The sequence below is a fragment of the Natator depressus genome, chromosome 11, assembly GCF_965152275.1.
Source record: "Natator depressus isolate rNatDep1 chromosome 11, rNatDep2.hap1, whole genome shotgun sequence".
NCBI classification, from domain to species: Eukaryota; Metazoa; Chordata; order Testudines; family Cheloniidae; genus Natator; species Natator depressus.
In genome coordinates this window covers 41,035,555-41,056,337 of record NC_134244.1, presented here as the reverse complement: position 1 = coordinate 41,056,337, position 20,783 = coordinate 41,035,555, and the positions used below count along the sequence as shown (strand labels likewise).

Genomic DNA, 20,783 nt, shown 5'->3' with positions numbered 1-20,783 from the left:
CCTATTCCAATTCATATGCTCTTCCAAAATGTTCCAAATAGCTCATTTTTATTTTATATTCATCTATTTTAAATTGAAGCCAAAAAGCATTTAGAGGATTAGCTCTTCTAGTATGATCTTATGCAGCATATGCCCCTTGGTCAGTAAAGTATATGTATGACTTATATAGGTTTTCTATAAGAATTAAAATTGAAATGCTGGCGAAGCGCACTCAGCCCAAATAACTAGGGTTGAGGAACAGAATAAAAAGACTGAAGCAGCAGTTCTACTCCAGGACATGGGCCAGAGCTGTGACCATGTGTCACTGCTTCACCCAGACAGCTTTGTGAGCAAGCGCATCTGTACAGTTCATGGCTCCAGCAAGAACATCCACCCCTCCAAATGCAGTAACCCTGTGCTGTGAGTCAGCTGCAACCCCCCACCTTTAATCCATAATGAGTCAGTTTGCAAAAATATTTGTCCAATTATCATAATCACCAAAAAGCAAGAAGTCATTCCTGGCTTGAGATATACAGCTCACCTCAGCCGCTGAGCACGTGGGCAACTGCTCAAGAGCTGATTTTGTCCATAGGGTTATGCACAGCTGAGAAATTAATCTGCCCAGAAAACTAAAATAATCAACTACTGGGGCCAGAAGCCACCTCCACTATTGATTAGCAATGGGACTGCACTTCTGACCCTCCTCATGTTTGAACAGCATGCAGGAAAAACGTTCATTCTGGGATAAAAAAGGTCAGTATACCATCGAGACCTATTGGGTCATTTAGACTGTCCGCTACGTACATGAATTATGCGCCTCCTGCCATTAATAATTTTATGTTATTGCAAATGTGTCTTTGCTCGGAAACGAACATAGAGATTTACTGCCTGTTTAAAGTGACCCTTTGAACACACTTGTTTGTGAGCCTTCTCCCCTCTTTATATTGCCACTAAGGTACAGTGAGGGTCTGCTGCATTGCCACGAGCTCTACTCCTGGTCTCAGGATCTCTCCCTCCTCAGTGTTGTCTGGATATCAGGCTTTTTCAACCCCCAGTCTTGCCTCACAGGTAGGAAGCACATCACTGCTCATTAGTAATTTACTGCTACAGTAATTTTTATAATTACTGCCAGGAGGCCTCATTAAATTTGATCTAATGAATAAATATTGTATTTTTCAACGTGATTACCAGAACAGCTTAAGCTGAGTGCCATAAACAATTATTTTCCTCAATACGCAGTATGTCAGTGACTATTGATTTTTATTTTGTAAAGAATTTACTGTATTCATATCAATGGCTATTCAGTAACAGCTAGACCTCTAAAGTGTCAATCGTCAAGGAACAGATGGTTGAAACAGAAATTGGCGTATCTGTTGCAAAAAGTAAAATACTGCTCATTAGTAAAGAAAAAGGGATCATAGCTGTGTATTTTGGTGTCAAAGAAGAGTGCTCCACTGTGTTTGCACTCACGCTGTTCTAGCCCCTGACAAAGCAGTTTGGTTTAGTCTATTTTTATTTTATTTTAGCTTGTAAATCAGTGAAACTAAACAATGTGAGACCTAACAATGAAGGTAGAAGACCAACACTTGTGGGCCAACAATAACATAATATGTTTAGTTCGCTTTTAGATGTAATCAATTTAATTAAACTTTCTGCCTTGCTTACAGATTTAGAAGTACAGAAATATGGCGTACACTAAAACACATATCAAGGCTATAAAGCAATCTTCTCTACTCTACTTTCTGCCATCATTTGAGCCCATTTCAACAATTCCTTTACAAGCCAATGCCCACAGTAAGGGCATGTTAGTATATATATGTCAAAGCACTTCAGCATAAGGATTTAAACTTAAAAAGGTCAGTTTTTGTATATAACAGATACAAATTAAAGAATATGTTCCTGTTTTCTTTCAACAAAGCACTGTCTAATGCAATTTTAGTGTTGCCTCATGAAGTCTGTGTTACATGCATCAGCATTTCACACAGCAAAAAAAGCCCATTCAAACTAAGAAAATTATAATAAATCCACAAAAATTAGCAGGGTGACGAGGTGCAGCTGACGTACCTAAAAGTACTTTTTTTTTTTTTTTTTTTTGGTTAATTTCAAATTGATAGCATCCCTTTCATCCACCTATTAGGACAATTTTAAAGTTGAGGCTAAATAAATGTGAGAGAGTTTAAAATGATGCCTCTTGGTACCTTCTACAAGTCCCCTTACTGCCAATGTTACATTAAATTAGATTTGATTCCTGTGGGCCAGATTCTGATTTAACTTACACTCCATTGATTGCAGTAGAGTTACTGATTTCTAAGTCAGAATTGCCCCACAGCCTGACTTACCAGCATGTAAATAAGATCCGCTTAGAAAGCTCCTCTGAATTAGGTATCTATATATTGCAGCTCATTTGGTGCTACTTTTCTGAAGATACCTAAGAGGCCCGATTGCAGGCAGGATCTTAGGCTACCCTCATCAACCTAAAAGTGTTACTCTTTATTTGAACTAGGGAAAATGTTGAACTTCGGTCCAGCTTAGCTACCCAAAATACAACTCCTTTTCCTAGTAAAGATTTTTCCTCACGGTTATGGTGCAAACACAGACTATTAACATTAAAGTGTTACACAAACTTGCATGTTGTAGAAGTCTAGAGACCAGTAAGACCAGTAGGATACCTAGACAGAGTGATTCAATTAAAAAATCTTGTTTGTAATGCAGAGGCTACCACATCCCGTAAAAATGAATGATCTTTAGATAAGACAGACTGAACAATGTCACTAAGAAATACAAAGATGAGTTTACTCAGTTTGCTAGAGACCGGGCATAGGTACATGGCCTATACTTGGAAGGTGAACAAAATATTAAGGGCATTATTTCCAGGTTGAGGGTGGAGGGACTTTCAGCCTTGACGAAAATATCATTAAGCTGAGAGGGGCTGATTTTTAAGAGGGCCTCAACTCTGCAAATACAAGTTTGCATTCGAACTGTAAAGCAGGGGTATTAGAACAATTCTGGCAGTGGGAGGGGAAGGGTGCTGACAGCCATTGAACCAAACATCAAGCCAGGTCGGGTGCATCGGCACCCCTAGTTCCAGCACCAATGCATAAACAGGAGAAGATCTTATGGAATATATGCTTTAGCCAAACACAAATTATTGGGGTCATTACAGGGTGAAACTGGATGAAATTCTCTGGCCTGTGTTATAATGGAGATCAGCCTAGATGATCTAATGATCCCCTCTGGCCTTTAACATCTCTGAATATATGATTGTACTGGCAAATCAGGTTGGCATCCCTGGACGCAGTTACCACAACTGTAGTATCTGAGCATCTCACTATATTTAAATTTAGTTGTCCATACACTACCCTTACGAGGTAGGGACGTGCTTATTATCCCCACCTGGGGATCTCAGGCACAGAGACTCAGGCCCCATCTATGGCTCGCAGAGCTGTGAAAGAGCTGTGAAAATTGTGTGTTAGGGCAACCTCGCCCCCAGTATAGCTGCAGCTCGGTTGCCGGAAGGATTCTTCCGTTTGCCTAGCTACTGCCGCTTAACCAGATGGATTAACTACATCAACAGACAAACCCCTTCTATAGATGTAGGAAGCATCTCTACTACAGCAGCATAGCTGCAGCGCCATAGCTGTGCCTCTATAGCATAACCATGCCCTCAGAGACTTGCCCAAGGCCATGCAGGAAGTCTGGGGCAGAGCGAGTATGTAGACTGTGGCCAGAATTTTTTGCAGGCCTAGTCGTCAGCAAGACCCTGAGTTTGCAGGGGAAGTTTTGTACCTACAAAAAGAGACACACACACACTACAGCTTGATTACTTAAGGAAACTAAGTTATAATTGTAGCAAGAGTTTTAGACCCTCACACTTGTACACTTGTTACACTTTCAGCATTATACCTAATCACCATCATTTCCAAGAAAATTAGGTTAAGAAAACAAACCAAAAGCCTTCACCAGATTAAGGCTTCCCTGTAGGAAAAAGCAGGAATGTGCATTAAGATGGCAGGTGTGAAAAAAACCCTTCCCTAAATCCAAAGGAAAAACCACTGGCTAAGTAATTCCATGCCCCCCGCCCACTTTCGAGTGTGACCATTTTTCTTTAATGTACAAAAAAGAAAATGAGAGTTTGAGAGTATTTTTTTTTCTTGGTGAGTCATGGTCAACACTGGTATTCACATGATAACCCAGGGGTGGTCAGACTTACTGACCCTCCAAGCCACCTACCACACTCTTTAGATGTTCAAGAGCTGGGGCAGCCTGCCAGGGCTCGGGGCTTCAGCCCCACTTTCCCGGCCCCTGGCAGGCACACCCTGAGGAGCTGAAGCCCTGAGACCCGCTCCTCCCCTGTGGGCAGAAGCACCTACCCCACGACCCTGCTGCAAGGCAGAGGTCCCTAGCTCCCCCACCACATGGTCTGGTCGGTGGAGAATGGGAGGGTATGGAGGTGGGTGCTGCAAATTGCACAAGAGCCACATGCAGCTCACAAACTAAAGGCAATTAAAAATAGGCTAGAGCAATAGGAAATGTAATTTCTCCCATTGCTAAATGTGGTTAATAAGCTTGATGGAGGGAGACTCCAGCAAGACTGCAGCCAGAGCACTTAAAATTTAATTCTGGTTAAAGCTCTATGTTTAATTGGGGACTAGCACTAGAACAGATCCTCTCACTAGAACTAGTTTGCATTTTTTTAAGGGCCCACTGTAACATCAGATACTGCACATTACTTTTGGGCTAGTACCAGAAAAGTTGCAAGGCTGAGTTTTGCAGTACCTAATAAATAGTTATACTACGTGGAAAAGCTTCAGCAGGAGAGATTGAGAGGGACCTACCCCACAATACCTTAGTCGTTCTGGCACTTACTTCAAGACCTGGGTTCAAGCCCCAGCATCAGATCAGTCAGAGCAGGATTTGACGTTGGGTCTTCCACATACACCCCAGGAGTGCCCTAATCGTTAGTTTGGGTGACACATCTCACGCCTGACAAAAGAGGCCGAGGGGAACACCAAGTTTGAGAATCCCGCTTCCGAACCTGTGGGGATTTGGCTTTCGCAAGGGCTATGAGCATCTCCTTAGCTGTGAGATACTGTCAGTGTTTAGGTTTCAGAGTGGCAGCCGTGTTCGTCTGTATCAGCAAAAGCTACTGGAGTCCTCGTGGCACCTCAGAGACTAACAAATGTACTTGGGCACAAGCATTCATGGGCTAAAACCCACTTCATTGGACGCATGGAATGAAAAATACAGTAAACAGAATATATGCTTAGGTGATGTATGCATGCCTACTGCTGGGGACAGGTTCAGGGAACAGCTGAGGAGTCATTCTGAGTTCCACAGTGGCCCCTACTTTTGTGAAGCTGGCCCTTAGTAACTGAATAAAACACAAGATACTCAGTTTGTGTTTGTATGTTCACTTCAGCATTACTGTCAAAAACAAATGCAACTTTAACTTTGAAGTGATTAAGAATCCGTATAGCCATAAATTAAAATATTTACAGGCACTCCGCGGGACAGTCCAGGGGAACATATAGCTGGTAATCTTTCTGAAAGCATCAGAACCAGTGAGTCCTGTTATTTTTGCGAGCACCCTCCCCACTGACAGAGAGATGCTAAGAAACATGTACGAATGCCCAGTTTTTACAACTAAACTAAGAGGCTCCACTTGCATGTAGGCATTCCATTTAAAAACTAAGGCAAGGCCCACAGAACATTGGGTGTGTGAAGAAACTGAGTTAGCTTGGCCCAGACTTAATTAAAGCCTTTTAATATACGGGCTGCAGCCTGCAGGGAGCGTGGAAAGATGTCTCTTTTAAAGTGACAGAACACATCTACCCAGAGTATTAGCACACAGCAAGCTGAGGGGATAATCTACAGCACTGTACTGGACTTTTCTCTCATTGGCTGTGTTGACCCTGGTACTGCAGAGCAAGTTCAATAATATGCTTTGACTTATGGGTAGGTTAAAACCCAGTATGGAACTTTTAGTGTGCAGTAGCACACCAGACCTGAATAAGAGCACTGCGTAAATTTCTCTCACCCCAACAGAAGTAGGTCCAATAAAAGAGGTTACCTCACCCACCTGGTCTCTCACTGCAATTGCAGTTATTCCCATTCCCCTATCTTCTTTCTATACTGGGCCCAGTTTCACTCGTGTTGGGGAGGGGAAACACTATACTAATGAGCAGTGCCCAGCTCTGGTAAAGCACTAGTATATTCCTAGTTTGCTGGATGCATACTGTACAAATGCACTATTACTTAAAATTAAACTGTCTAGCAATTGATCTACAAGTAGCAATAATAGTCTTCTGCATACAAACTAAAATGACATCACCTTCTACTACAGTAAACAAAGCCAAGTCTTGTATTGGCTTAAGGATGAGTTTATACAACTTGCAGTTTTATATATAAGCCACGAGGGAAGCTGCATCTTTGGGGGCAAGAAGGAAAATTAGACAATGTCACTGCGTGTATAATTAGGAAGACTTCTCTAATCAAATGGCTTTCACACCAATAGCTACACATGGGATCTGATAGAAAGTGGAAGCCATTCTATTTTGAGAATGAGTAGTTGGCCATGTATTTAGTTGATATTTTTCTTTAATTCTGCAGTAAACTTTAGCATAAACATTAACCCAACCAACAACAAAAAAGCAAGCAAGCACGCACAAGACAACCTATGTAAGACTGAATGTTAACAAAAAACGAGGCAGAAACTCTTGACAAAGCTTTTATTATCAAAATAAAATTTTGTACAGAAGCACTTCATAGATCCGATGATCCAGGCAAAAGATCAACCTTAGATTTTTGATGAAAAGAAAATTTTAGATTAAAAGAAAACGTTTGGAAGCAGGACGGAGATTTTCAGAGACACACAATGACAGTCATGAAAAGCAGTGGGAGTTGCTGGATGCCTAACTGCCTTTGAAGAGTCTCACTCTAGCTTACTGTAGTTCCTTGCTGCAGTAGGAGGTGCTGAATTGTGGTAAGGGGCAAAAACCACCAGAGAAAAACAGTTATTGCATAAAATATCCTACTAGCAGAAAGATCCAAGACCACATCTAGTGCTATGGCTCAACAAATCCAAGATGATTCTACTTGGGATTGATCTCAGTTATAACATTACATTTGAAGTCTTCACTAACTATACAATCATTTTCATAATTACGTTGGTTCAGCCGATGTAGTGCTCTTTCCATTGCTTTAAGTATACAGTGGTCTCATCCATGCAGCACACTAGATCTTTTCAACTTTAAGTCCTTGCTTTTAGCTGTACTTATGGTTCATTAATCATGTCACGCAAAATAACGTTCCACAACTAGGCTGAGACCACTTTAAGTGGGAATACAGCTAGACTGTGCTCAGGATCAGGCAACAGTATGTGTGAATGCTACCAAAATATATTCAATCATTACATCTGCACTCCTAGACTATTACTTTTTAGCTTTTAGCAAAAAGGGTTGGGAGTCTCATTTAATACCCCATCAGTCAGGACATTTAATTTCTTTTTAAAAGACTTTGTTTTCCAAATCTGAGTTGCACTACATAGCTAGATGTGTTTCGTACAAGACAGAGTCCATCCTAACTGTGGGCTTTGAAACCACTGGCTCTTAAAAAATAAAAGAAAATTCAGGCTCCACTTCCAAATGGCTAGAGACCATTTGTCCATAAAGCTCTAAAAGCAGTACATATGATTTATTACATTTGATCTTTCAACCTCATTTGTGACTGATTAAATAAGCGTCTCGAACTGACCTTCTGCCTGTATGCCAAACAGAGGTTTTGCACTTACATACTAGTACTGTCTCACTCCTGACTTTGCACTGATGCAGCATCACTATTGGCAGCAATAATGGAAACACTAATATAAACAGGGTGCAATCATTTTCCATCACTGTTGTCAACTCACATTAGCATTGCCATCATTGCGATCATCAGTGGAGCTGCACCAGTACTAGTTCAGTGAGGAAAAGCGTGGCTGCCCTAGAAGTTTTCAACAGTGTTCCATGCTCACATCACAAAGGAAGATATCAACAGAGCCCATCAAGATTTTTGACTACTCAAAAGCAGTCTTTCAGTTGTATTTTGGCCCATTTTGTCACACTCTGGAAACTTTAAACATTTATATTAATTCCTTATTTATGCAGCATTTTTGCCCCCACTGTTGTTTTGCACTTCTGAACACTTTATAAAACTAAATGCTGGAAATCTACGCATTGTAAAGAAGTTTTTAAAACAAACAATCTCAAGTAAGTTTTTCCTCTTTAAACTTGAAGGACTAGTAATGATTTTGGAGTTGCTAATTTTAAAGCAGATCCATCACTACGCCTAAAAGGTTTCAGCTTCCATTTGCTACTGTTACTCTTCCTGAAATAATTTTAAATTTTAATGAGACAGAAATTAACCAGTTTCACCAGGCCAAGGATTAACATCTACATTTCCATTTAGGTCCATGAGAAACACAGCTATTAATATTTTAAATGCATTTAACATTTTCAATAACTGTTAACTGTGGATAAAAACTGCAGCAAGGGCAACTGTGTGAACAAGACACTAATCAGTTTAAAGCCAAGTCAAGTCTCACTTCCCGTTCCAGGGAGGAAGGGGGAAAAAACGTGGATGCTAGCCAGACTGTGTAAGAACAGGAAGGGGAAAGAAAGAGCCTGTCCAACAATATTTAAAGGACTCAACATGATTTGCGGAAAAGCTTTTGATTATCTTGAAAAAATCCGTGTCCCTTTTTACCTGGAAAAAAGAAAACGCTGATCACCCTGGGATTAAAATCCTCAGATGTTTGAACAATTAACTGCACACGAAGTCTGACATGGATGAAAGAGCACATGACTATAGAAAGGTGCCACTGACAACCCATCACAATCTCAATCTTCCATTTCAAGTTCACGTTTCAGACTGCAAAATACAAAGAGGAACCAGTTTTAGTTTCAAGAAAAGCAGACTGATCCATTAAAGAATTTGATTTCCATTCAGTTTAGATACAGTTTGAAAGCTGTGGGACTAAGTAATAACTGAACTTCACTGCCAGCAGAATAAGTACTTAGTGTTTACACCGTACGCCACTTTGGCACATTACTAAGTAGTAACAATCAATTCCCATGAGATCCTTCTGAGATCATCTCAATTTCACAGATGACAGGTCTGAGGATAAGAGATTTACCTAACTAAGACTTCAAAGCAATTCAGTGGAGAAGCCAGGATTTCTCCATTCCTGGCTTTCAGACCCTTGCCTAACCCACAAAACTGGACCATGCAAAAAAATAGCAATTACCTGTTTAAGTAAGCATGAACATTGTTATAGCCATGATACTTGGCCAAATAAACCAGCACCCCAGTAGCACACCGGCCATCCCGCTGTCTGCAGAAGCTACAATTGCAGATTCCACGACAAGGTGGGCAGCGCCAGTTCTAAAGAAAAATAAGACATCTTTTAAAGAAACTAAAATCTCAGAGACTCCTCATCCCACTCCTTTCCCTCTCCGGCACTGGCTCAAAACAATTCCATGCTAGCACAGATGCTGCCAAGAGATGCCAACAAATGCTAGTGTTTGTGAGTAAAGAGTAAGTTTTCCAATGTGCTAGGCATGTTCTGTACTTTCAAGGGAGCCATAAGGAGCACCCCAATTTTCCCCACTCCCTTCCAAACCCAACATAGTGACAATTAGCTCTCTGTTCAAGGCAGCTGGCTGAACTCCTGCGCTGTAGCCTTCCATAGGATGAGAGGCAGCATTCCTTTCCCTACATCACAGGCACTAAAGCCAGACAAAAGTGAGCCACTTTGTTTTGAGAATTCAATAGCTTGAAGTTCAGGAATATGCTTTAGTGGCTGCACTGCTTCCGTAATTGATAGTTATTATGATAGTAGCTACAGGAACTGCGTGGTACCATAAGGTACGTAGGAGTGGCAAGGGGAACTTTAGTGGCACAGGTATTCACAAAACCCCTGCTCAGGGACAAGTCTTTTGCAATCTGTTGGAGCTGTGCAACTGTGTATAAATGTTCTCTGAAGCAAAGAAACTGGATCCTGACTCTCCCAACTCCCAGGTCCAGCACTGTAACCACTGGGCTCTACAACAGTCTGTCTCTGGCCCAATGACCATTTAATTATTTATGCATGAAACAGATCCAAGAGGAGAAAATAAGAGGGACCCACCCAGAATACTCAATAGCCCAGTGATTAGGGCACTCACGTGGGAGGAGACAGGCCCAAGTTCAAGTCCCTGCTCCATCAGACAGAGTGGGGATTTGAACTTGGGTCTCCCACACTCTGGATGAGTCGCTTCCCACTCAGCATGCTGGTATTTGTGAATCCCATTCTCCCCATGCATTGTATAGAGAACCTGGACACTAACTCAGAATTGTGAATTACACAAGGCATCAGGACACATACGAGTTCAAGTCTCCACTGTGACGCCCCACCCATGATGCTCTGACATATTTAAAGACAAAAGTGTGCATGTACTACAGTATTAAAAGGCATTAAAACACAGCTCGCCCACCAACATCCTATCTTCAGCGTTAACTACAATCCATTGCTCCATGAACTTGGCTCCCGCTATATTAAGCATGATAAACCCCGTGCCCACATTAAATTATCTTACTGGATCCAGCAATGCAGTCCTGACATCTTCCCCATATCGATTGCGAAGACAAGGTCCACAGAACTGACCTCGCACACCTACACAGTCTGGGTTACGACAGTTTGTCTTTGTGTCTATAGTTTTTTGGCGACACTGATGACAAGTGGATCCCTACATCAACAAACAGGTGTTCAGGAGACAAGAAAGCCAAGAGAGGTAGTTTAGTTAACAAGACAGCTCATTTAACAAACAACCCATCCCTTGCAAATAGTTTTGGTATTTGCATTAGTACTTCTTCCAAGACTTGACATTCTTAAGGGGAACCCAAAAGAGAAAGCTATCTCAACATACACAATCTGCATTTCTCTGATTTGCAATACACTTACCATCACCTGGTTATATACTTTATCTCGGGCAGTTTCACAAATATTATCCAACTCTTCCTCTGTTATTTCTTCCACTGGACGCACTATGTGAGGAAGAGCCATAGCACCAGGGCGATTTCTCCTGGGAGTTCGAATCTCTTGCTGAAGGGTGTGGAAGAATTAAAATCTAAGTTTTATTTTGTGGTCATAACATTACTGCCAGCAGAAACCCCACACAAACAAGGGCAGAGAATTTCAAAGCAGTCTAAGGGATTTAGATGTGTATCTTCCACTAGAGTTAGCAGACGAGTATTGAGTTAATGGGATGCTTTGAAAATCTCAATCCAGGTCTCCAGCTTTAGTTCTAGAAATGTAACGAACAGAAATCAAATGCTATTTGATTTTTTTTAGCTCCTACTGTAGTGGAGAAAGTGACAATTTGTCCACTGTGATAATAAAAATAAAATAAGAAGGTAATTGTGCAATACACTCCATTTTTTCCCACACCTCCCATTAGCCTCTGCGTGAACTGGAACACCAGCTAGCTCTGCATGAGTTTCTAGCTACGCCAAAGAAAACAACAACCAGGCTTAAGCTGCACTTATTTGAATAACCAATACTGAATTATATTTTTAAAGTTTCCCCAATTAATGTTCTACTGTAAAAGGCAAACACATTAAACATACCTCTGAGTATTCATCAGATAACTTTCTTCTCCTCACTAAGCTGTACTTGTCATCATCTTCCTCCTCTTGTAAGGGAGTAGGTGGCCCATCAATCAGGGACCTAGATCTTGTGTGAGGCCGAGAAATTCGGTCTGGGTTCCTCCTTAAAGCATTTTGGGGAAACGAGCTTCTTGGAGCCCGTTTTGGACGCTGGAAGAAAAAATGAGTTAAAACAAAGCCCTTTGCCCTCAAAGGCAAACAAAAACAAAATAACTTTGTTTCTAGTACGGAAAATGGAGCACAATTACAACATTGCAGGTAAATTCACCTTTGCCATTCAACAAACTGTAGAAACATACAAAGCCCCAAGCAGCAGGCAGTGCCTATATAAGGTAGAAGGCAACAATTCACTTGTGTAAACATAAGAGAGTCTCAATGAGCTTAGATATGTTTGTCTGTTTTATGGAAAAGCATATATTTTCAGTAGGATTCCAAGTACCTTAAGAATCAATCAAATAAATAGCACTTTAATAGTACTTTTCAACATGTTTTATTTAGAAGGGTATATTATCTTTATTCCCATTTTACAGATGGGGAACTGAGGCACAGCAAAGGAAAAGTACATGCCCAACGTCATACAAGCAAGTCATTGGTAACGCCAGGAGTAGAATCCAGGTACTCCTGACTCCCCATCCTGTGACCCATTCACTGGGACATGCTGCCTCCTTAAGCAGATTGATATTGCAGCTGTAAAACATATAGATGGGCCCAAACCATAATCTGGATCCAAGCACCTTCAAACTGTTGATGACATTCAGACCTGACCTTTGAAGCTTAAGCCCCCCATCCCCCCTTTCTCCATTTGTGTAAATAAGCATTTAGAAAGGGGTTTTGTTTTGCTTTATGGCTTTAATTTGCCTTTGATATGGACACTTCCAGGTGCCTATGTTGTTCAGTTTTTATAGAACGGCAAATCAAAAGGGAATTGCACAACTGGGATGATTGTTTTAACAAGTAATAAAATTCTGAACAACTGGACTTTGATTTACTTGGTCTATTAAGCTTTTTATTTGAAAGGGTTTTTGTTTTTTTAAATCAAAAGTAGATACACTCAGATGATTGAAGTATAAGACAAATAGAAATTAAATTTCTACTTACTGGGCTGGTAGTTGACAATGATCTTCTGCCAGTGAAAATACCAGGGACATTTTTTAATTCAGCCATTAGTTTTGCAAGCTAGGGAAAAAAAGAAAAACATATGGTCTTAAAAAAGAGTTTATGTGCTATTATTAAATTAGGGCAATTGCCTAGAAGTACAACTGCCTTATAGGAAATGCAGTCATATTCTTTGAGATCTTATTTTTATATCCTGGTGCCTGACAGTGGGTTGAAAATGATGCTTAGGCTTAATAGGCTGCCAGCCTAAACATGGAATAAGGCTTTAGAATACCCAGATGTCTGCTGAAGAACCTATTTCAGTATGTGGATTTTCATATGCCAGTGAATGTGCAGTATCAGGGCTCTAAATTTCTGTTAATGCATTCACATAACTCCCATTAATGTTAATTTATATAAGAGAAGAGAACTGCGTGGAGATTAGAAGTCAAGGAGAAAAATGAACTGAAGAACTTTCCTGCATACCTACCATTGCTTTGTTTTCCTTTATGTTTAGAGCTCTTTTCTCTAAGAATTTGGGGCCCTTTTCTTCAGAGTCAGAATCCAAAGCAGATGGTTGTATTTCTGGGGGTGATGCTATTTCACTCTTTCCCCTTTTAGACCTTCGAGTTGGAAACTTCATAGCCACTTTCAGAGGAATCGAGCGTCTCTCATGTCTCCTATATTGCAACTTCTCCTTAGCACGTAAGTCATTTTCCTTAGAGTCTGACTCCAATTTCTATCAAAAACCAATATTGTTGTTTATGAATGACACTGGATTGCTGTATGGTTTAGTTTGACAAGCAAGTTTATTTAAAAGAAGGACACCAACCTGAAATCTAGGTTGGTTTATTTTATTTTTTTGAAGTTTTGGGCACTACTACCCATGAAACCCCCTGACAAGTTTTGTGGTTTTACAGAGTGCTCAAATACACAGAAAGAGAGAGATTAGTTTTATTCGTAAGTCTAGTTAGTAAAAATATTTCAGAGAAAAATGTTGTTTGAGTTGGTACGCGTTAAGGGCCCAATCCTGCAAGTTAGTCCACATGGGTGTACAAGTCCCCCACTAGGGTTCTCTGTGCAGGGTCAGGCCTAAGTTTGTAAACTACAAAGAATTCAATGGATACGGAAACAAGATCACTAGCAAATTGTAACTTACTCACAGGACTAGCCACTGAGACAAATACAGCCCCAACTCAAATAGCCATTGAGACAATTACGGTCCCAAATCAAGTATTTTATCAGCTTAGTATTCTGATGCTGTTCACAATTGTAATGAGAATTTACTAGTGATGCCAATGAAGATAGTTATTCTATTTTTTGTTTGCTTAATTAATTATCCACTCGGTGATATGTCTTATCTTACTTTAACCAAAATAAAGTTGCTTCCATCTAGGACTAACCTGTCTAACAGACACCGTGCTGTGGACCATTAGTACTTCTTTTTCTGCTTGTCAAGGCTCATACTGACAATCCCATTTTCTATAATTTTGTATTAAGCTTGATATGTGGTTCTTGCTCACCAATTTTCATGCTGTTATTGTTTGTCCTTGCCCTTTTCTTGAATATATGAGCGTACTTTGCCTCTGTTAGTTCTCTGTACTACTATTCATTATTTAACTTAGATGTGTATTCTTTCTACAAGAAGAGCACCTACTCTTTTCTCTGGACATCCCTTGACATAATACTCCAATAACCCATGTTACATGCAATATGAATATATTGCTCTCTACAATGCTCAATATTTATTCTTGGGCTATTTTTAAGCAGTAAGCCTGTTATGATGTTCTGCAGTTGATTAAAGGTAGAAGGAGGGAAATTCTACTATCTACTGCTATTTCTACATTGCCTACAAAGTGTAGAATTTCCTGTACTGTTTCCTGTTATGCTACACAAGTGCAATGAAGACCAATATCATGTCATGCTAACTCACAGATTCTAGCAAATGATGGCCATCTTGTCCAAACAGTTTTAAAAGAAAATACAAGATGCTCACGAACAGAGTACATATCCAATAAATAATGTTTCAATTTGTACTAGTTAAATTTTAAATCTGGAAAAACAATATTTTTCTAAAATGCACAAATTTTATCTCTTGCAAGTCTTAATTTAGTTTTCTCCACATTAGGCATTCACATGCTCTCATACACTTAGAGAAGCGATTTTAAAATTAAGGAAAGTTATTTGGCAAGTGTCCTAGAGGCTGTAACATTTCAGTAATTAGTAATTACTTAAACTTTAAAACTAGTGAGTTAATTTGCATATCTCACCAATACATTTTGAATCTCACTTTCTGAAAAACCACAGAACGAATCATCATCCGAGTCCTCACAAAAAATTTTAGCCAGTTCTTCTGTGATATCTGACCTAAACTTTGGTTTCTGTAAAAAGAATAAAAACACTTTTTTTAAAAAAGAACCAATTTTTCATGAACCATGCAGACAGCCAATCACATTTACAAGTGCACTACAAGAGAATAGCTTTTGTAACAAAGAAAACAAAATGGTTCAGGGATTTACAAATGGTTTCAGAGCTGTTATGGCAAATCATCAGGCATGTTAGTTTAAGCGACATTTCAAAGAATAGAATAAATAGCTAATCTGCCTCCAACAATTACTACCTAGAAGCACAAGCAAAAAGTAAAATGAAATTATAGTGCATACTGTAGATTCATAGCTACTGTATAGAAATGTAAGCATAGCAAGCACTTTTAAATCACACATGAAGCATTTGGGACATTTTCAACACAGCACATTCAGTTCTGTTTATTCGTGTACTGTACTTACGGTGTTTGCAAAATTATCAGAACCAAAACTGTCACAACTGTCATCAGATGATGACGTTTCCATGGGGATCAATTTCATATTTCGGAATGCTATGAAGTTCTTCTTTCCTGAAAGGTCTGCTTGCTGCAAGGGGAGGATGACAATACCATTAAAATATGACAGGTTTCAAAGTAGCAGCCGTGTTAGTCTGTATCCACAAATAGAAAAGGAGTACTTGTGGCACCTTAGAGACTAACAAATTTATTTGAGCATAAGCTTTCGTGAGCTACAGCTCACTTCATCGGATGCAATATTAAAATATGATTTACACTATAGTACACTAGCTTTTAAAAGTGTGCTTATAAAGCCTAATGTGGTTAAATTTTCAGATATTCAGTAGACTTGTATCCATTCAGTACACCATCAGCACTGAAAAGAGACAGGAGTAGAGCTCTAAAATTAAAATTGAGTAGTTTCTGCTCTAATGCATTTCTGGTCACTAACATAAGTGATTTATCCTTGAATATTATAAATGTTTCTTCTTTCTTCTGACAAATAATAGCTTTTGTGAAAAATCCCACCAAAATTAGTCACATCCCTTCTGAAAGTCCTTCAAGTTTTATTTTATGTTGAATCTTATAGAGTGTGACTAGCATCTAGAAATCACCATTTTAGATTGTAGTTTAATTTCTGAAATCAAATACTAATCAACTAAATTTCTTTAAAGCATTAAAAAAACCCAGAAAAGGAACACTGGAACAACTGCTTTAGGGACAATGGCTTATTATTTCATTAGGTACCATCATTGGGTTGTAATGTCTTATCCTTTGATGGCCTTTAAATTTATCCTTTTCCTTGGAATCTCACATATCCTCAGTAAATATGGTTCAAGATTTTGAGTTGTAAATGGAGACCCATGTCTGTACCCATATTTAAACACACTACACCACCCAACAGTTACTGCAACGTGACCAGTGATTGATGTGGCTCATGCCAAGCTGAAAGAACTCTTATGGTTACTAGCAATTCATAGACCAACCTCATTGAGCCCAAAATATTTAAGAAATCTCTTTAAAATGTAGCCACACAGAGAGGTTTAAAGATATGTGCTATCTGCACATGCTGGATATTGCATACACTTGTCTGAGCCATGAGAACGTAATCTAATTCTAACACAACTGTAGAAACGATTGCCACCTCCCTCCCCCCGCCAGTTCTGAGTTTGAAATTTGCACCAACTTGCAGACCAGTCTCTCTTTTTCCTCACAATTAGACACAGCTATTTGCTTCCACCCGGATCATAGCTACTACTTTTTTAATCCTGCCAATGGAGAGGGTAAGGCTATGTCCACGCTACAGCAGGACAGCTATAGCACTGTAGTGTAAACATGTGGTACAGCAATGGAAGGGGGTTTTCCATCACTTTGTAATTAATCCCCACCACCAAAAAGTGGCCAATAGAATAATTCTTCTGTCAATGTAGCAATATCTACACTGGGGTTTAGGTCACTTTAACAACATCTCTCTCACCCCTGAGAGACACAGCTAATCAACCTAAATTTTAGGTGTAAACCAGCCTAAAACTTCTTCAGTACTCTATTAATCATTCTCCAATGTGGTATGCTTCCACCCCAATTAGACACTTTGCACTCCCACCAAAACCACATTCTTTAGAGAGCCTATTGTTTTTCAGCAGAGGTAAAGGTAGGTTTGCAGAGGAAAAACAAAGTAGGTATCAGCTCAATATCGAGTCAGATGTGAACTTTTACAAAACCCCAAGGGCAAGATTTTTTTTATTTTTAAACACCAACATTCCAATGACAGGTTTCAGAGTAACAGCCGTGTTAGTCTGTCTTCGCAAAAAGAAAAGGAGTACTTGTGGCACCTTAGAGACTAACCGATTTATTTGAGCATAAGCTTTCGTGAGCTACAGCTGAAGTGAGCTGTAGCTCACAAAAGCTTATGCTCAAATAAATTGGTTAGTCTCTAAGGTGCCACAAGTACTCCTTTTCTTTTTGCAACATTCCAATAAAAACTTGCATTACTCTCTGTGGTGCAGAGCAGACACTGCACTAGATAAGCACAAGACAGCCTGAAAAGTCCTTTCCAAGCCACAACAATCACAATTCCTATTCCATTATTAACGCACTATTCTGTTTGAAGGGACCTGAGTTTCAACTGTCCCTCCAAACTGTGTCTGCAAAGTGTGCTACAGGCACATCAGTTAGGTCCTGTTTACACCACAAGATAGAACCCTACTGAGTGTCAACCAGGTCACCCCAACATGGTAGTTGCGGCACCCCAACATGGGCAAGAGATGTGAACCTGACCATCTTCACTGTAAATCCTTTCTATTTTAATCATCCCAGAGTAGTGAGGGCTTCTTTGACAGCAATGTGGCTAATTAGGTGGTTATAAACCACAAGTGGCAGGCACCGCACCAAGATGCAGAGCAAGACCAATGAAGCCACGCCAGTGCAAAATAAATCCAGCAGACATGGAGAGACTTTCTAAAGAACAGTTTTTAACCAGTATTTCTTCCCAACACAGTGGGGAAATGGGGACACCGGGCTCTCCTCCAGTGAGCGATCCCCAGGGCTTTATTTAGCTCGCAAAGCTCTTCTCCACCCAGACAGTGGGAAGGCCGCAGCTTTGCATGGAGACACGTCCTACTCCAACTGGGAGTCTGCAGCCACCCTTGTTTTGATGGGGAGAGAGTGCAAGGACCTTGTTTGGATTTCGCAAAGCTCAGCGACCCCAGTTAGCAAGCTCTGCAGGGCAGAGATCGCCAGGGGCCGGACGAGCGGCACTCAGGCAGGGCGAGCAGCAGGGCTGAGCGGCTGGGGCAGAGGAAGGCAGCCGAGCTGGCAGCAGGCTCCGCCGAGCCTGGAAGCAGCACAGGGCGGGGCGCGGGAGCAGACACGCGGCTCAGCGTGCCGGCCGGGACACGCGGCAGGGCTGCCTGCCATCTCCACCTTTCCCACAGGGTCCCTCGGGCAGCCGGGCCAGCAGCGAGCCAGGCCTCGGGGCTCCCGCAGCAATGGACGCGACTGACCCCGGGACTGAGGCGCATCGGGCTGAACGCGAGTTTGGAAGGGTCCAGGCGGACCAATCGCGCAGACTGCCCCGGAGGGTCCGCTGGCGGAGCGCCGCCGCCGCCACGGCCGCCGCCTGCAGGGACACCTCCACCCCGCAAAAAAACTGGGCGTCGCAGCGTGTTTCCACGGGGACACGTGTGTGGGGAGGGGGGCGGGAGCTGCCGCGCCGCCACCCCAGCGAAAGCTCAGGCCGCCCCATCCAGCCGGCGCCCGCAGCCTACCCCGCTCCCCCCCCCCCCCCTTCACCGCCTACAGCTTCCTGCACCGCGCCCCGCTCAGCCCCCCTCCTCCGGAGTCTGCAACTCACCGCCCCTCAGCCTCCCTCCCGGAGCTCCTGCAGCCAGCTCAGCCCCCATCCGCCAACGCGTGCAATTCACTGCATCCCCCACCTCATTCAGCCCCCTTCCTCCGGCGGGTGCAACTCACCGCACCCTCAACCCCCATCCGCCAACGCGTGCAACTCACTGTATCCCCCCCACCACCACCTCATTCAGCCCCCTTCCTCCGGAGCATGCATCTCACCGCAGCCTCAGCCCCTTTGCTCCGGTGCGTGCAACTCACTGCACCCTCAGCCCCCATTCGCCAACGCGTGCAACTCACTGCATAACCCCCCACATCTCATTCAGCCCCCTTCCTCCGGAGCGTGCAACTCACTGCACCCTCTGCCCCGCTCAGCCTCTTTGCTCCGGTGCCTACAATCACTGCACGTCCCCGTCCTCCAGAGCCTGTAATTCATTGCACTCCCCGCTCCAGCACGCGTTCAGCCCTGGGCCCCCGTCCGCCACTCACTTGCATGCCGAAGGGATCCATGCTACCAGCTGCAGGGCGCGCGCGGTTCTTGTAACGGCTAGTCATAACGGGTAGCCCGGGCGCGATCCGGGCAGCGTGTGCTGGACTGGGAAGGTCGACAGGAGGCTGCGAGCTCGCGCCAAACCAGCTCGGGACTGTCAGGGGGGCGGGGACTGGGCCACCTTTCCCGCGTTGGAGCCCGAGTCCTGGAAGGTGCAGGCAACACCCCTCTAGGAGAGGACCCCTTACTGCTCCCCCGTGCAACAGACAGCCTGCTCCCTGTGCAGAGAGCAGCACAAGGCTCCGGGGAGTGCAAAGAGGGGGCCGAAAGCATCCTCTAATATTTTTTCCTGCAGTGGAGTTTGTGGTACTGTAAGGGCCTAATTCTGTGGCGCGAAATGCTCCCGGTAGCAAAGCAGTAGTATTTGCATATGGGGAGGGGAGGATATGGGGGGAGACAGAGCCGTCTGCAGGCTCGCCCCTTGTGCACGTGGCGTTTGCGTGGTTAGTCCCCAGTGCCCCTGGGAGGGGGTCAGGTCAGTGCACAGGGGCAGGACTGATCCTGCTGCCCTGCAGAGCGTATAATCAGCCACAAACGAATGTGTTATGGCACGAAATAAACAGTGTAGGCACATTTCCTTCTCCGGCCAATTCATGCATGGATAGCAGAGAGATGATAAAAAGCCACTTCAGTCCATGGCTCTTTAGCACACAGAGAACCTGTAAGTTTATGCCCAATGCATCACGAGTAGGTAAAACTTTACTGCAGATCGCTTTAGGACAGAAATCAAGAGGAGACGATTGAGAAGTTAAGCTAAAGTGAACTTAAAGTATTTTTCTCACGAATAAATATTTACTCATAAAAAGATGAATAGCTAAACAATAATTTTAAAATATTTTGCATAAACCACAACACATTTTGGAAGGATTGTAATTGTTTTAACAAAACACTTTCTGGAAATGGAAAATCCTCCATGCAATTTGTTGTAGAGAAAAAGGTTTGCTTCACAGTGTTCTGGGTCCTGTTTGATTTGAAGTTTGTGCCCAGGGTTGTTGCTGTACAGGATCTGGGGTCTTCTTTCAGCAGATACCCTGCACTTTCTGGGGATCATACAAACTTCAATGAAAAAATGCACTTTGTTTGAGAAAATATAGTGAAGAAGGGTCAAGAAATACTTTTTTTAAAAACAGGGTTTTTTTTGTGTCAGTGAATAATGCATTATCTGAAGCTCAGCCAAGAGTACAATTAGACATTTGCAGAATAGCCTGAGAATAAGGTCACAAATCTGTTCAACTGCAAATTGCAATCTGTATCTCTTTGGAGGAAGGGTTTGAAATAGGGCATTTTATTTGTGCATAGGGATTTTAAATAGAA

General features: G+C 42.1%; 1 protein-coding gene across 2 annotated transcripts; it reads right to left on the bottom strand.

The window, feature by feature from the left end:
- Positions 1-6,757: 6,757 nt before the first annotated feature.
- On the bottom strand, positions 6,758-19,775 carry CDCA7 (cell division cycle associated 7). 2 transcript variants are annotated; one of them, XM_074966847.1, is made up of 10 exons: positions 19,409-19,775; positions 15,543-15,665; positions 15,027-15,137; positions 13,247-13,495; positions 12,760-12,837; positions 11,623-11,811; positions 10,958-11,098; positions 10,593-10,742; positions 9,263-9,399; positions 6,758-8,886 (listed from the first exon to the last, which is right to left on the bottom strand). In XM_074966847.1, exons 1-10 carry the CDS (start codon positions 19,472-19,474, stop codon positions 8,856-8,858), a joined length of 1,275 nt encoding a protein of 424 aa, XP_074822948.1. In that variant the 5' UTR covers positions 19,475-19,775; the 3' UTR covers positions 6,758-8,855. The 2 variants fall into 2 exon arrangements, with proteins under 2 accessions (XP_074822948.1, XP_074822949.1); XM_074966848.1 differs by lacking the exon at positions 15,027-15,137.
- Between the last annotated feature and the right edge of the window lie 1,008 nt (positions 19,776-20,783).